Genomic DNA, 15543 nt, shown 5'->3' on the forward strand with positions numbered 1-15543 from the left:
ATACTGAAAGTAGGTTTCAACTTTAAAACTTGATTTCCATACACATTTTCAAAAGTATATAGCCCTTGTGTAAAATGAAGTACCAGTTAAAATATTTGCAAGCTAAGGTCAATGTCCCACCCATTATAAAAAGTATTTAAAACATTTACTGATGCATTTATAATTTTAGAAATGAGACAGTTCCTTGAGGTATGTAATTGTGCGATTTAATCTATCTAAGTATGAGCCCTCTAGCCTATTTTCTGGCATAGCAAATAGTTAAGAATGATGTAACGTAAAGAGAGGTATGTCCCTTCTCCCTTAGATACATGTAATACATGGGCTATTTCTGGAAAAATATACAAAAAATGACTGATTTTAGAAGACAGAATGGGAGAACTAGAGTGATGAAGAGACTTTGCTACATACTATATGAAGTTTATTTTTATCATGTGTAGATATTTTTTAAATAAAAAAACTAGTTTTTACAAAGTACAGTCAAGTGCCCAAAATGGGTTAGGAGGATTATTCTAGTAGGACACTGAAGTGAACTCAAAAATCATGTCCTACTCCCTCAAGGCAGAGCACCTAATGCTTCAAGAACAGAACAAGGTGAAGAAAATGATTTGTTACTATTCCTAGAAACTATTTATTCATTCATTATGTGGTTACCCACCAGGAATGATTGTGGAAGGAATGAAAGTCATGATTGGTGTGTTTTTCTTACTTTTTCCTCCTTTTGGTCCCAACTGAAGAGTTTAATATTTCAAAGAAGAAAAAATGATATTAATAAGTGTATGCAGTTTTAGAGAGTAAGAGGGGATTTTCTGTTCCTTTAGGGCTGTCTCCACATGAATCCTGCCGAGAGACTGACGTGTGAGCAGCTGTTGCAGCATTCGTATTTTGACAGTATCAGAGAAATAGGGGATTCGGCAAAAGAGCATGAGAAACCAACAAAGAAGACCCTACGACAGAGCCGAAAGCACTTGCCGGGGGTAAAAATGGGGCACTGCTTTACAGAAGCATGCGGGGTTGCAATATCAGATGAGTTCATCTGGTACAGAGAGCCTGAATCTATACTTGAGGTGTCTGTTGTGGCTTGCAGTTCCAGCATCCTGTTATTCTTGTGTGAGGACACACAGCTCACAAGATCTACCGGCCAGGGTCCCAGAGACACTTACCTGTTAAGGGCCCTTCTTCCTGAATCCTAAAGATGACTTTGCCTAGTGGCTCCCTGCTGCCACCCAGGGGCCAGGGCTTTTGCTGTGCAGGAGCACATGTCCCAGCCAGAGACAAGGGTGTGAATTCCGCTGAGCATGCTTCTTGTGCTTTGGAAAATGAAATTAAATTTACCCCAGGCAGCTCTCTGTCATCATGTTTACCTTCAGTACTGACTGACATTCCAGCTTTATCTGAAAAAGGAACTGTTTTCCTCCTTGACCCGTTAATCATTAGAGTTGGCTATGGTAAACGTGGTGATGATTGCTTTCAATGAGAACAGCAGAACAGTATGTTTAACCAGAGCACAGCATCCAGGCTGCACACTGGGAGCCTGTGAAGATTTGTGATTGCTGTAAAGTGGGAAGAGTAGCCTGGCATTAAGTGTCTTGTCATAAACCAAGAGCTGTACTGATTTAGAATGGATTGTACTTGGAACCACAGTTAGGATGAGCTGGCTGCTCCTGATTGCTTCTTTCATCTGCTCAGGTGCCCCTTAAGCTTTAAATTGCCTTGCCTTAGTCTTTCCCTTTGCAGCTTCCACTGCTGAGTGGCATCTGGGTGGTGGTTGTGAGGTTTGGAGGAGAGAAGAGGGGGGATGGTCCATTAGGAACAGGTACAACGTGAAACCCAGTGCCCTAAAATAGACCAGAGTTAGGAAGTTAAGAATGCTTTTCATACAAAGCAGATAGACTTTCCCCTCAGTTACCCCTTACCTTACTGTTTCTTTGTGTTCAGGAGTAAAGGGTCTTGATAGAAATATTTTTACTTGAAAGAATAGGGGAACCTCACTAATTTGTATATCGCTTGTAGGTTTGATTTAAAAGTCCTGAAAAGTATTCGTTTTTCAGATACCTAAGTCCATATAGTACCATAAAAAATGTGTTCCCTTGCTTTCGTTTGACATTGAGGATGGATTCAAACATTTTCTGGCAGCATTAAAGGAGCAGTTTTGCCTTTTTAAGTAAGGTAGTAGGTGGCCAAATCATCTGAGTGTTTCAGACATCAGTTTTCTTTGCTGTAAGACAAGGTATTGGCTTAAATGATCCCTAAGGTCCCAGCAAGCTCTTAACTCCTGTGAACCTATGCTTTTTTTCCAATACTGTTAACATGTAGATTTCCCCTTCCTTTTCATATCCTCTAAATTTCCTTTAATGTACATGTTTTGTACATTATACAAAGTACATGTTTTGCTTTATTATAAACAATAAATCTTGAAAAGGAAAAGCAGAGACCAGATTTATAGGAGGCAGTGAGCTCCATGTCCATCAATTCCTCCATCTTGATTGGAGCCCCTGAGCTCCAGATGTAAACATTCTGTTCTCTCTCAGATCCCGGATTCTATGCAGAAAGAGTATTTCTGTGCTGAAAAAATTATTTACCTTTTTTTTGAATGTGTTATGGATAATGAAAAAAGCATTGAACGTAATTCTGTTTTGTATTTTCAGTTGCAGTGCCTACCTCAGCTGACCAGCAGCAGCATCCTTCCAGCTCTAGATAACAAGAAATATTGCTATAACACCAAGAAACTTAACTACCATTTTCCAAACATTTAAAGAGCTTGGAGATTGATGATAAAAAAAGAGTTGATCAGCAATTTGAATAAAACACACATTTGGTTGAAAACAATCACAACGTTGGAAAAAGCCTCAGGAGAAAACTTAAGTAACTAAGTGGGGGAGGCCACATGGCAAGATGTGAAGGAAAATTCCAGAGGCAGCCTTCTATGCATGACGATGCTGTCCAGAACAGAAAGGAACAACTTCTTTGGATTTTCACTTGCATTTTTATTGTATCTAAGTAGCTGAGCTGATGGACAGAATATAAACTGTATCTACTGTACTCACTCATACCTCTGGCAAAATAGAGATGTAAAAGAAAAAAGATTTATGCTATAATCGTACCAGACAGAACAGGTGAAAATGGATTACAGAAGGCCCATCTATTTTTTTTTGGATCTCTGTTGCTTTGAGTCCTGTCTCCTGCTTCTTCAGATTTTCTCATCATATTTAAGGAGGGTTTTAGTTCTTAAAAGCAAAATGTTTAAAATTCCATTTCCCGCTTGTTCTAGTTCTTGATTTTTATATATGGAAACTTCTTGAATATTTGAGTCATTCAAAATATTTAAAATCATATGGATTATCATAAAAGGACTGTAATTTATCTGCTTATATATTTAATGATGTGTTTATAGACACTTCTTACATATACTTCGGCCTTTACCTTTAGTAAAGGATGCATCTTGGTCATTTTTGCAGGCAAGATGGGTTGACTATAATCTGTCTACATTTGTTCACCCAGTTACCCTTGCAAACAATGGCATGAAGCTTGGCAGTTGACCAAGGGGTAGAACAAGATCTACAGGCTTTGCAGGAACTGAGCCTGCCAGCCTGAAAGTAATTAGTACTCCATTCTCTCCAGTTCTGCCTCAGACCTGGAGACAGAGCAACAGGCAGGACTATACACAGTGATCTGGGTTTTGGAAGAAACTGCTTATAAACTTTCACTTGGGTCATAAGAGACATTATGTTTTAAGTTGATGTCTTCCCTGAAATATCTTTTTACACTCTATGTATATATGTGTTGTATATATATGTATACTGCACACACATATATGTGTGTATATATACCAACCTAACAGTTAAACACTAATAATAATAGGCCAAAGTGGTATTATTGACAATTGCTAGCTTTGTACAGTGGTACTTAAAATGAAGACATATAATTAGCTTTGATTTGGCCTATTGCTTCTATTCAAAAAGCTTTTTCATCTTTGTCCCCTGGACATTAGGGCAATATGAAGCTGATGTCTGTTTCTTATTGCTCAACCCCATTTTTGATTGATGTGCTACTGTTTCCTAGCAGTTCTCGCCATGGTTTTTGAAGATGTATTTTACTGTTTACTGTATCTTCAAAACATTTCTCTTGCACTTCAATTTACTGCTATATTAATTTTCTTCATGATAGCATTTGACTGTTTTTACATACTGCACAGTGATCTACCAAATTCTGGCATCTGTTCAATAATTTTGACTACCCCAGCCAGTTTAATGATAGCCTGAGGCTTCCCTGATGTATGTAGCTTCTTGCATAAAGTTGACGGTGGGCTAAATAACCAGTCACAATGTAATCTAATTCTTGTTACATAGACTTTGATTCAAATGACAAAGAAAACATCCAACTTCTGCAATAGTGTAAATTTTGTATTTTCTTTTTCCCTTACCCCTAACAATGCACTTGACGAGGCAGATGACTGTAACTGCCTAATTTACCCAGTATTTTTAAAGAATCCCATTCAGAATAGAAAATTATCTCCAGACTAACTTGTGGGCAGTCAGTTGCTTCATCACACAGTAATCAAATAAACCTGAGACAGAAGTGGTCATTTTTTTCTGACTTCTATAAAATGTATGCTTATACTTAACCATATCCGTGATCCTTTCTTCATCACGGAATCACCACTGTTTCACATGAGACAAACATTTCCTGATTTTTAAAATGACAGTGGCAATTAGTAAATAGTATATCATTTATGGCATGTGCTATTTACATAATCCAGTTTCTAAACACAACTAAAATTCATTTTTCTACTATAAGAGTGCATCACATAAAGTGTTTATTTTAAAACTATCTCCAGTCAAGGTTATATCCAACAGAATAATGTTCAAACCAAACATACAGACATCCTCAAACAAGTTGGCATATAACTAACAATAATAGAATCAGGGCCATTTCAAAGAGGTAAAAATAAAGATCTGATTTTATCTATGATATTCATTATTACTGTGTTCTAGACATAAAGTGAATTTTGTGCTCATACTCATAGGAAATACTATCCAACATATATGAGGGAATACAAAATAGTTTCTAATTGACATGTTAAATTTTTCCTCTTTAAGCAGTTTTTAAATTTAAGCAAAAATAGGTAAAGCTGTGCTGGTCTTCATTATTGTTTCCTCTGGTTTATTGGAATAAGCAAAGTTATTTAAATCCAGCCAAGTATTCATGTCTAGTTTTAATAAAACACCAGATTAAGCCTACAAACTAGACAAATTAGCCAGAAACTGTTTATTCAGAGAAAGGATGTATGTTACAAAGAGCACAGATATGCAGGATCATGAGAAATGCATGCAAATCCTGGGAAGCAATGGGAATGCTCCAGCAACCTCTGATCACTTTGCATAATTGACTCCATCAATGAATCTGAAATTTAGCTTTCAGTTTTTCATAACTGTACATTTATAGTAGCATGCTTCAATAACTTTAAAATGAAACAAATTACTGTTAAAAAATAAATATCTGTACTGTACATTTAAATCATTTTAAAGAACTTAAGTATATCGAGATATTTATATAGATACCATTATAAAATAAAGAATATATTAAAATTAAAAGGGTATCTGATTTGCACTTAATATGATTTAGCGTACATAAATTCTTCCAACTTAGTAACTTTAGTGAATCACATCTGAATGTTTATTTTCTACATGATGGACTCTGCTAAAATGTCACGATATAACATCCTTATAGTTCTGCTGATAACTATATAATATTTGTTGCTGTTAAGAATCAATTTAAAATGACACTCTACACTGAATTAAGATACTTATTGAAATATTATTTTACTTCAAGTCTAATTTTAGCTCCAGAGAAGGCAGTGATGTCTTAAAGGCTTGAACAAGTTTTTCTTTTTCTTTTATTCCAGGAAGATCACTTAGAAACAAATACTTGAGGTTACTGTAAAAAAAGAAATTTTTTAAAGTTAATGTAATTTGACCTTTACTCTTATAGCATTAAAAATAAACTTGTTTTATTGGCTTTTTAAGAAATTACACACAGGGTGTGTTCATATCATCCTACACATTCAAAATGACTTTTAGAACAGTAATCTTAGAGTACTACTTTAAATGAAATTCATGCTAGGAACTAATCTAGACTTTGGAAAGGTAGGTTGTTCTGGTTATGTCAATAATTCTGCTGAGTTTTTCCAAATATGTATATTATGGCATAGAACTCCTCTGTATGTTAAATATAAAATATGACATCAGTTGTAGTTATGATTTTTTGAATCTGACACTAAAAGTAAAGCAAAAATAAACAAGTGGAACTACATCAAGTTGAAAGGCTTCTGCACAGCAAAGAAAACCATTAACAAAATGAAAAGGCAACCTACTGAACAGGAGAAAATACCTGAAAGTCATATATCTAATAAGGGGCTAATATCCAAAATGTATAAGCTCATACAACTCAACAGCAAAAAACCTGAACAATTCAATTTTTAAAATGGGCAAAATATCTGAATAGACATTTTTCCAAAGAGGGCATACAGATGGAGAACAGGTACATGAAGAGATACTCTACATCATTATCAGGGAAATGCAAATCAAAACCACAATGAGATAGCACCCTACACTTGTTAGAATGGCTATTATCAAAAAGACTAGAAATAAGTGTTGGCGAGGACGCAGAGGAAAGGGAATCGTTGATGGGACTGTAAATTGGGGCAGTCATATGAAAAACAGCATAAAGATTCCTCAAAAAATTAAAAAAGAACTACCATATGATTCAACAATTCTATGTCTCAGTATCTATCTGAAGAAAACACAAACACTAACTCAACAAGACATCTGCATACCCGTGCTCAGTGCACCATTGTTTACAATAGTCACTCTACAGAAACAGCCTAAAAGTCCACTGATGGGTCAGTGGATAGAGAAAATACAGTATATGCATGTATGTAGTATTGAGCCATAAAAAAATAAAATTCTGCATTGGCAACAAACCGGATGGACCTCGAGGGTATTATGCTAAGTGAAGTAAGTCAGACAGAGAAAGACAAATACTGTATGATCTCCTATATGTGGAAGCTAAAAATAAATAAGCAAGCTCACAGATACACAAAACAGATTGGTGGTTATTGCCAAGCTGGGGTGAGAAGCAGGAAAAACGGGTGAACTATGCTATGTTTCTGCTTTTATTTTAAATGAGATTGAATTTTAAAAATATGAATCTTAACCTAGAAAGGAAAAGAAACTGGGGAAGTTCTTAAAACAACTCAAGTTTCTATTACGAGATGAAGCCACAAAGCCTGAACTAACGTAAGAGACAAACAATCTTGTACTTTTGGTTCTAATGTTTAAGATTTCTTAAACTTCCTGTGATGCTGAGGTTATTGGCAGAACATGGGGGGAAAATACTTTAAAAGATGAGGAGGAAGTATAATAGCTGATGTTTACTGAGAGCACCAACAACTGTAATAGGCATCATGCTAGGTGCTTTATGTAATTGATTTTTTTTAAAAAGATGCTTCCTAAAAAATGCAATATAACTATAAGATATTAAAGTGATAACTTCAACTGTTTTAAAGGATTGTGGCTGAAAGTTAAACCATTTTTTAAAATTCTGTTTTTCAGAATTAAAAAAAGATACCATCTCTCAACTGTTTTAAATTCTGATTATTCACCTTAACATGATCAAGTTTCCATTTTGACACTGACCACCTACCTGAAATGGTGCAAAGCAATGATACCTTTATCTGTGACATTCCCACATGAAATTATTTCCATTTCCAACATGCTTTTTTGTAAATTTTCAAGTTGGCTAAGTCTCTCCAAACAACCATCCTCAATATAGTGACACTTGCATAGTCTTATTTTTTCAACATACTGTAGGCCTTCTGGAAGGGAAAAAAGTACGGTTTAAGAACCTGCTTTACCATTAAGATGATCAACTGTCCTAGCTTGCCCAGGACTGTTCTGGTGTCAGGACTGAAAGTCCTAAGTCCTAGGAAACCTCTTAATCCCAGGAAAACTGGAACAATTAGTCACCCTATTAACTACACAAAGTATTCACTACATGGATTGTGCTGACAGACAGGGCCATTCTACAGTCAGATGCCCATGCACTGAGGAATGAAATGCCCACACAAGCAGAGGCTGTGTGGATATAATTATTTCTATATTAGTCAGGGTTACTCAATGTCAGAAGTTTGACAAAGATAGTTTAACAAACAAGACCTTAAATATTAAGTTGATAAACCACAGCTTAGTGTGGAGAGAAAGGAGAGGAGGGTACTTGTAACCTCTATGTAACTTAAGATAAATATCATACACAAGAAGATACAAGCTGGATTGGACTGAAAAGGGCGAGAAGGACACCTGTATGACTGTAAGAGTGAGTCAACTGCAACCAAAAGTCATTGCAAACCACCTGCATTTCCCATAACAAACGATAGAGGACTTACCCATGTGATCAAACCCGATGCTCATGATGCAGGAATCGGTGGCGTCAATTGCCTGAATCTTGTATTTGTGCAGAGGGCCTGTCGGGAGATGGTTGTAGTCCTTCTGCCACCTCTCCTGGCCGTGGTAGCGCACCATGGCCCCACAGCGCAGCAGCCACTCTGACGCTGCCCTGTCAGGACCCACGTCCCTGATACGGTCATGATCCACTCTGGGGGGACGAGAAGAAAAGCAGGTAGTTTTTCCTATCGTCACTAGCTTCTTAGCCATGTTCACCAACATAAACACAGAATAGCAACTACTTTCCACTTCATGTGATGAGGAGGGAGATAAATCCATGAAAAGAAAACATTCAATGGTAGCTCTACTTGCTACCATTTTTGCTTCTGTTTTCAAGTGAACACTGTCAAATCATTTTTTTAAAAAAAAATCTGAGTTTATCAGGCAGACATGGGTCTTCATTGACTCGTATGCAGCGTAGTAGCTTGAGTCCAGGAGATACTCAGTAACTACGTATTGAATGAATGACAACACTTGGTTATAATTTTTATTAATGATAAAAGATTTAAAAAGGGAATAATTTTGAACATTTGTTCAAATGAATGTCCGTAAGTGATCTTTATTAATTTTTACACATGCCTTTTTCTCTAGTTAGTGGTATTAATGCTGTATTAAGCAATGAGGAGGTTAGTTTTGCCAGTTTCAAAATAAGCATGCCACCAAATAACATTTTTAAAACTTGAATTCACTTGATAGTATTCAAAAGGTTAACTACATTGCTTAAGTCACAGAATAAAATATTCTAACATTACTGAGCTTTTCTGATTATAAAAATAATAAAAGATCATTTTAAAAAGCTTGAAAGGCACTGAAAGAATGAATAAAAAGAATCACTGAAGTCCTGCAACCCAGTTAGTCACAGTTAATATTCTATAACCTATCATTTTTTGGTCTTTTTTTTTTTTTTTTAAAGAAAATTAGGATCATACTGCATACACAACACAAATAACATCTGAAATATAAGAAAACCAGATTAGCCACTGGGAACTCATCGAGCGGAAACAATCCCCATGTTTCTTCACTTTAGTAAGGGCAACTTACTTATTAAACACTGCATTCAACCAGCCCCAGAAGTATCGGGAGTCACGTGACCATGGGAGTTTCTTTAAGCCACAGAGCTGCTGGGAAATTTTTCCAAACAGCATCATTTGCTCTAGACACATAAAATAGCATTCATATTAGATCATCAGTTGGCAATCAGAACCCATACATACAGTAATTTACTTCACAACTTCAGACTCAGTGCTCTTGTGATGATAAAGCTGACTCATTTACCCCTCAGTAGTTATTGAGCAAGTTACTGCTGTTTGTTTTTTTGGTTTCTTTTGCTGCAAAGGAGAGGCAGAATTGGATGGTCTCTATGGTTCCTCCCAGCCTTGACATTAAGTTATACTTGTTCGATCTTCAATTGGAGTCCGCCCACAGTGGCGCCACCTGGTGTCCATTCAGGTAGTGCATGTACAGATTTACCGAAACCAGTTCCAGTCCCAATCCACATTTCCAATATCAAAATGACAAACTAAAATCATCCAAGAAGCAATGTATCAAGGTTAAGTCACTTACATCCAGAAAAGGAGAGGAATCATGGAAATAGATCTTCCTATGAAGACTGTAAGTAGCGTCCCCAGAACAGTGCAAACCAAGAACTATGCCAGGGCAGCTGGGAAAGACTAGACAAGCAACTTAACCTCTCTGACCCTTGGTTTTCTCATTTATAAAATGAGATGACTGGCTCGGATGATTTCCAGCTGTAAAAATCCATAACCATGAGTTGAGAAAGTGATTTCAAAACTGGGTCTCAACCTGACTTAAAGTGCCAGGTGGGGGGGAAAACACAGACAAATGACACATTGTCTTTGAGGAGCTGACAACTTAATGCAGGGTAGAGTGAGCTAAGACAAGCCACCAGGGAGTTAAAATAAATGATGGAGCCTGAAAAATACCTCAAAAGAGTAAAGACAAGGATTTCAACAAAGATGCCAAGAAAAGGTAGGTCAGGTGACTAGCTGCGGTGGGAACGTTTAAGGCTTATTGTAGTTCAGTTGGCTTAGAACATGGGGGTCATGAGGAGACTGACAGTATACAGTCCCAATGGGAAGGGTCTCCTGTGTGGCTTCTGCAGGTAGCTAGGAGTCACTGAGTTTTCAGCACAGAGCGCTGGCATGGGCAGAACTGTGATTCAGGAAGATTCCTCAGACAGCAGCAGCAAGAATGAGGGCCATTCAAAGATGAGGAGACTGAAGCCCCGATATTAAGTAACTCACTGACACCCTAAAATCCTGGAAGAAGGCGGGGTATTAATAAATGCCTGTTTAAAGGGACTTGCCCAGTGTTTCATGGCTAATTGTTAGCAGTGCAGTGCTGAAACCTGAACCTAGATTTCACTCTTATTAGTCAAGGGCTCTTTCCTCAGTCCTTGAATGGTTCCAGAACTCAAGAAAAAGAAGAGGACTAGAAAGAGTCCTGAGAGGGAACCACCTTAGAGCTGAGGAAACGCCCGATGGGTGTTGAGGCTGTAAACAATGAGAGCTGAGGTCTGAGGACAGTACCCTGGGGTCACCTATTACCTTCTTCCCTCCTTTTCCGCCATTACTCTGCCTTCATTACTACAAATGTGTCCCCACGCTATAAATACTTCCTCCCACATTCTCAGATCTTCACTGCTTTTGATTAAATCTCTCACCACCCACGCCCACTTCAGCAACTTCTTTGGCTGCCAACGATATTACAAATTGGGTCTTTCCGGATTCATCTCAGGCTGTTCCCTCCTAGTTCCCTCCTAGAGTCCTCCCTGCCCCACCTAGAATCCTATGGAAATCTTTCCCAACCTCAAGACTTTATTCAAATACCATCTCCATCCATCTATTCATTCATGCAATAAAGATTTAAAGTATGCAGAGCAAAAGGAAGAGCAAAAATCACACATTCAATTATTCCTAACACCAGGCACAGCACCATCCCCTAATGCAAGTTCAATAAATATTTGGAATTAACAATCTTCAATGGCTGATAAATTTTCATGCAGAAACAAAGAAACTGTCATTAAGCAGAAAAATTAGAGAAGTATGAAAACTGAAGTCACTTGATTCATTTTGGTCAACTGTATATTTCAGCTTAAGAGAAAGACCTTCAGCTTATGATCTCTAGAAATACTGGATATTATATTCAAAATAATTTAAACATGAAAATTAAGTTTTTATTTTTCAGTAAACCTAAAAAAAATAACTGGTAGTTTTTTGCATTCTCAACTGTAATTTTGTTAATTAATTGATACTGGGAATTTCAAATGAATTCAAGCAGCTACCTCTAAGAATGCTTTCTAGAGGGAAAAAGGAGACCTCTGGTGGTGAGTTGGTGAATTTAACTTTAATAAATTAAAAGAAGGGCTTCCGGGAAGGCTCAGCAGATAAGGAATCTAACTGCAATACAGGAGGCACAGGAAACGGGTTTGATTCCTAGATTGGGAAAATCCCCTGGAGAAGGAAATGGCAACCCACTTTAGCACTCTTGCCTGGAAAATTCAATGGACAGAAGAACTTGGCAGGCCACAGTCCATGGGGTTCCAGTCAGACACAACTGAGTGACTAGGAACACAAATTAAAAGAAACCACTCAAATTCAAGTTAAAAAATAAACATTACTAAGCTACTGCTGTGATAAATGACTCAGGAATTCAAATTATTTTAAAAATTCTTCTTACTATCATAACATGACTTGGAGCTGTAAGTTTTTAACAGATGTTTCCAAAAGTTGATATGAAGTTTGTGACTTAGAGAAGGCCAGAGCTCTAATGTGTGCCTCAAAATAGGAGATGGAGAGTTCTCCAATTTGCATAAAAACAAGTTTCTTTTAAAAAGTGCAGGTTCTCTTTTTATATATTAACCATAATTACTTAGGTGGTCTATTCAAAATGATGGGCTAATTTAGGGGTCAAAAAGACTAACCTAGCCAACCTGTTCTTGAGGGCAGTGAAAGTGTGGAAAGAAGGGTGAGGTGGTATCAGAATTGGGGAGTTTCCCCCCCAGATTATAACCCCACTTCACTGGAATCGTCCATTACTGATGCCAGTTCTTATTCCTGATGTGTCCTAGAGTCTAGTGAAATAGAGTGACAGAGCACTTCCTTAGGAATTAGAAGCAAAGGTCCCCAGTCACCCTAGGCCAGTATCACCTGACACTCACTGAACTAATTTCTTATGGGTTCTGACCTAGACAGAAGGTGAACATGAATTCTCAGCTTCAGGTGGGTGTGGTGGCCAGAAAACAAATGTCTCTAGCCAAAGACATTACAGGGTCAATGAATGTAAGGTGAGCTCTTGATTTGAGATAATCGAGATGAAACAAATTAATGTACAGTCAAGACTAGGCGAGAAGCTAAGCAGAGAAAATTTTATAAAAAGTACATGTGTATTTTGAGTTCTTTCACTTTGCTAAACTAGGAAGTACAAGCTCAAAATCACAGAAGAGTAAACAGTTACTACTATGAACTGACTCATGAAAGCCTGACCACAGACCCTAGATTGTATAATTCTATACTCAACCTAGTAACAAATCAACTACAATCCTGTGCAATGGCTAAAATAAAAAACAGTGATAGTACCAAAAACTGGAGACACTGAAGAGGAACTTGATCACTCAACATTGCTGGTGGGAATGTAAAATGGTACAGCCACTTTGGAAAGGAGTTTGGCACTTACAAAACTAAACACGTGCTTATCAGATGACCCAGCAATTGGACTCTTGGGCATTTATCCTAGAGAAACAAAAACAGGCTCACACAAAAAGCTGTACACTAAGTTTCATAGCAGCTTTATTCGAAATAGTCAAAAAACTAGAAGTAACTCAGATATCCTCCAAAGGGTGAATGGTTAAGCATGTTGTGGTACATTCATACCATGAAATACTTCTCGGCAATAAGACAGAATGAACTATCAATACATGCAGCAATTTGGATGGCTCTCATGGGATAATGCTAAATGAAAAAGTCAATTCCAAAAAGTTACATACTATATAATTTTGTTTATGTAACATTCTTGACATGTCAAAATTTTAGAAAGTGAGAACAGAATGGGGAAGAGGGTGCCTTGCTGGAGGGATCTTGGTGGTGATGGATCTGTGCTGTAGCTTGCCTGTGATGGATACAACATTCTACACATGGGGAGGTCCCTGGCGGTCCAGTGGTTGGGTCACTCTCACTGCCAGGGGTCAGGGTTCCATCCATAGTCAGAGAACTAAGATTCCACAAGCCCCATTGCATGACCAATAATAATAATAAGAATAAGAATCTATACAGGTGTGATAAAATCTGTACAGGACTAAACATGAACACAAATGCAAAACAGGCTATCTGAATAAGACCCATGGGCTGTTCCTGGTTATGCTGTTATAACAAACTTTTACAAGATGTTACTATTTGAGAAGACTGTGTAAAGGGTACACAGGATCTCTACTGTTTCTTACAACTGCATGGAAATCTGCAATTAACTCAAAATTCAAATTAAGAAATTTTATAATAAAAAATTAAAAACTAAAAAATGAATATCTTATTTTTCATTTGTGATGAACAAGCAGGCAACATTCCACATTATTTTCACAAATAAAGAAAATATGCATAACTATCCAGTGATAAAAACCATATAAACATAATAAAACCCATCATTTTATTGAGCACCTTACTGTGCTAAACATCTGGTGAGCCTTAAATTGCTCATAGGACAAAAATCCTATGAGGGGGACCCTACATCACTCACGGTTCACAGAGGAGGGGCTGAGGGAAAGTGGTGACTCCACTTTCCCGAGCTATGTGACTAATAACTGGAGCCAAACTCAGACAGGCAAGTAAGTTCTTCCAGCAGTAAAGTCAGTGCCCACGGGGTGATCAGTCGTGTCTGGCTCTTTGCCACCCCCATGGACTGCAGGCCTCCAGGCTCCTCTGTCCACAGAGTTTTCCAGGCAAAAATCCTGGAGTGGGTTGCCATTTCCTACTCCAGGGGATCTTCCGGACCCAGGGACTGAACCTGTGCCTCCTGCATTTGGCACTGGAAGCATATTCTTTACCACTGTTCCATCTGCTAAATCCAAATAAAGAAATAAAGTTACATCGTTCTATTTTTGTTTTGCTCAGCTGTCCTGACCCTAAAAATTAAAATAAAGAAACAAAACCTTCCATCAAACACTGACAACAGGTGTTAGTTAGGCACAGAACTAGAGGATCACGTAATCTGACACAGGTCTTTCAGAGATTACACAGCCTGCCTCCCTCATTTTATAGCTAAACAGGGGTGAAGTGACATGCACAGGTGAATTGTTTCCAGGCCCGCAAAGCATATTTAAAACCACATGTCAGGCCAGTATATTTAAAAAAAAGGGGGGTGGGCGGGAAACATCGCTAAATGACGGCAGAGACCGAGCCGTCTGTTTCATTTATGCGCTCAATATTTACAAGACGAATAATGAATGACATGTCAGGAGCCACATATATGGATGGCCAGAAAACAGCAGACTATCAGGCGTCGCCATGACAGAGCCTCAGTCTGGAGGTTAGGGCTGGACCGTGCCCTTTAGTGAGCACTCCGCTCTGTAGGAGACGCATTGGAGACAGAGGTTCTCCGTAGGAGCCGCTAGGGACGTGGGGCGGGGCTAGGAAGAGGCGAGGTTGAGAGGGCGGAGCCACGAGGGACGCGGGGACGGGTCGAGGGGGCGGGGCCTAGCTGGAGGAAAGGAGGGCCTCTGGGCCTGCCCAAACGAAAATTTTCACCATCATCATCCCCAGACTTTGTCCTGCGGCGCCAAGTCCGCTGGGCTGTGCAGGTCGAGGACGCCTGACTCGGCGGGCCAGATTTTCAGTTAGCCCAGCGATGGGAGAAGGGAAAGGGGAGAGGGTGACCACCACTAGTCCCGCCCCTCTCGGGGCCTAGCTCCTCTACTCACAGCGTCAAAAGGAAGGAGCAAGCTGGCGTCCCCAGCGTCTACGGCGGCGCAAGCCTGCCCTTCGCCCTCCGCCGCGCGCGTCCATTGGCCACTGGCGGCTGCGCCCACGTGGGGCGA

At 38.6% G+C, this 15543-nt stretch overlaps 2 protein-coding genes across 2 annotated transcripts in view; one reads left to right on the forward strand and one right to left on the reverse strand.

The window, feature by feature from the left end:
- The window catches only part of CDKL1 (cyclin dependent kinase like 1), a 53712-nt gene extending 49232 nt beyond the window's left edge, over positions 1-4480 (forward strand). Inside the window, exons 9-10 of the mRNA XM_040226781.1 lie at positions 819-974; positions 2646-4480. Of these exons, the coding sequence (XP_040082715.1) occupies positions 819-974; positions 2646-2753 (264 nt within the window). The 3' untranslated portion in view covers positions 2754-4480. The remainder of the gene's footprint in view (positions 1-818; positions 975-2645) is intronic.
- A 316-nt stretch (positions 4481-4796) lies between these two features.
- DMAC2L (distal membrane arm assembly component 2 like) lies at positions 4797-15519 on the reverse strand. Its single transcript, XM_040226782.1, has 5 exons — positions 15427-15519; positions 9540-9651; positions 8441-8649; positions 7702-7873; positions 4797-5934 (listed from the first exon to the last, which is right to left on the reverse strand). Exons 2-5 carry the CDS (start codon positions 9644-9646, stop codon positions 5820-5822), a joined length of 603 nt encoding a protein of 200 aa, XP_040082716.1. The 5' UTR covers positions 9647-9651; positions 15427-15519; the 3' UTR covers positions 4797-5819.
- Positions 15520-15543: the final 24 nt, after the last annotated feature.

This window comes from Oryx dammah, unplaced genomic scaffold (assembly GCF_014754425.2).
Source record: "Oryx dammah isolate SB20612 unplaced genomic scaffold, SCBI_Odam_1.1 HiC_scaffold_26, whole genome shotgun sequence".
Taxonomy (NCBI): Eukaryota; Metazoa; Chordata; class Mammalia; order Artiodactyla; family Bovidae; genus Oryx; species Oryx dammah.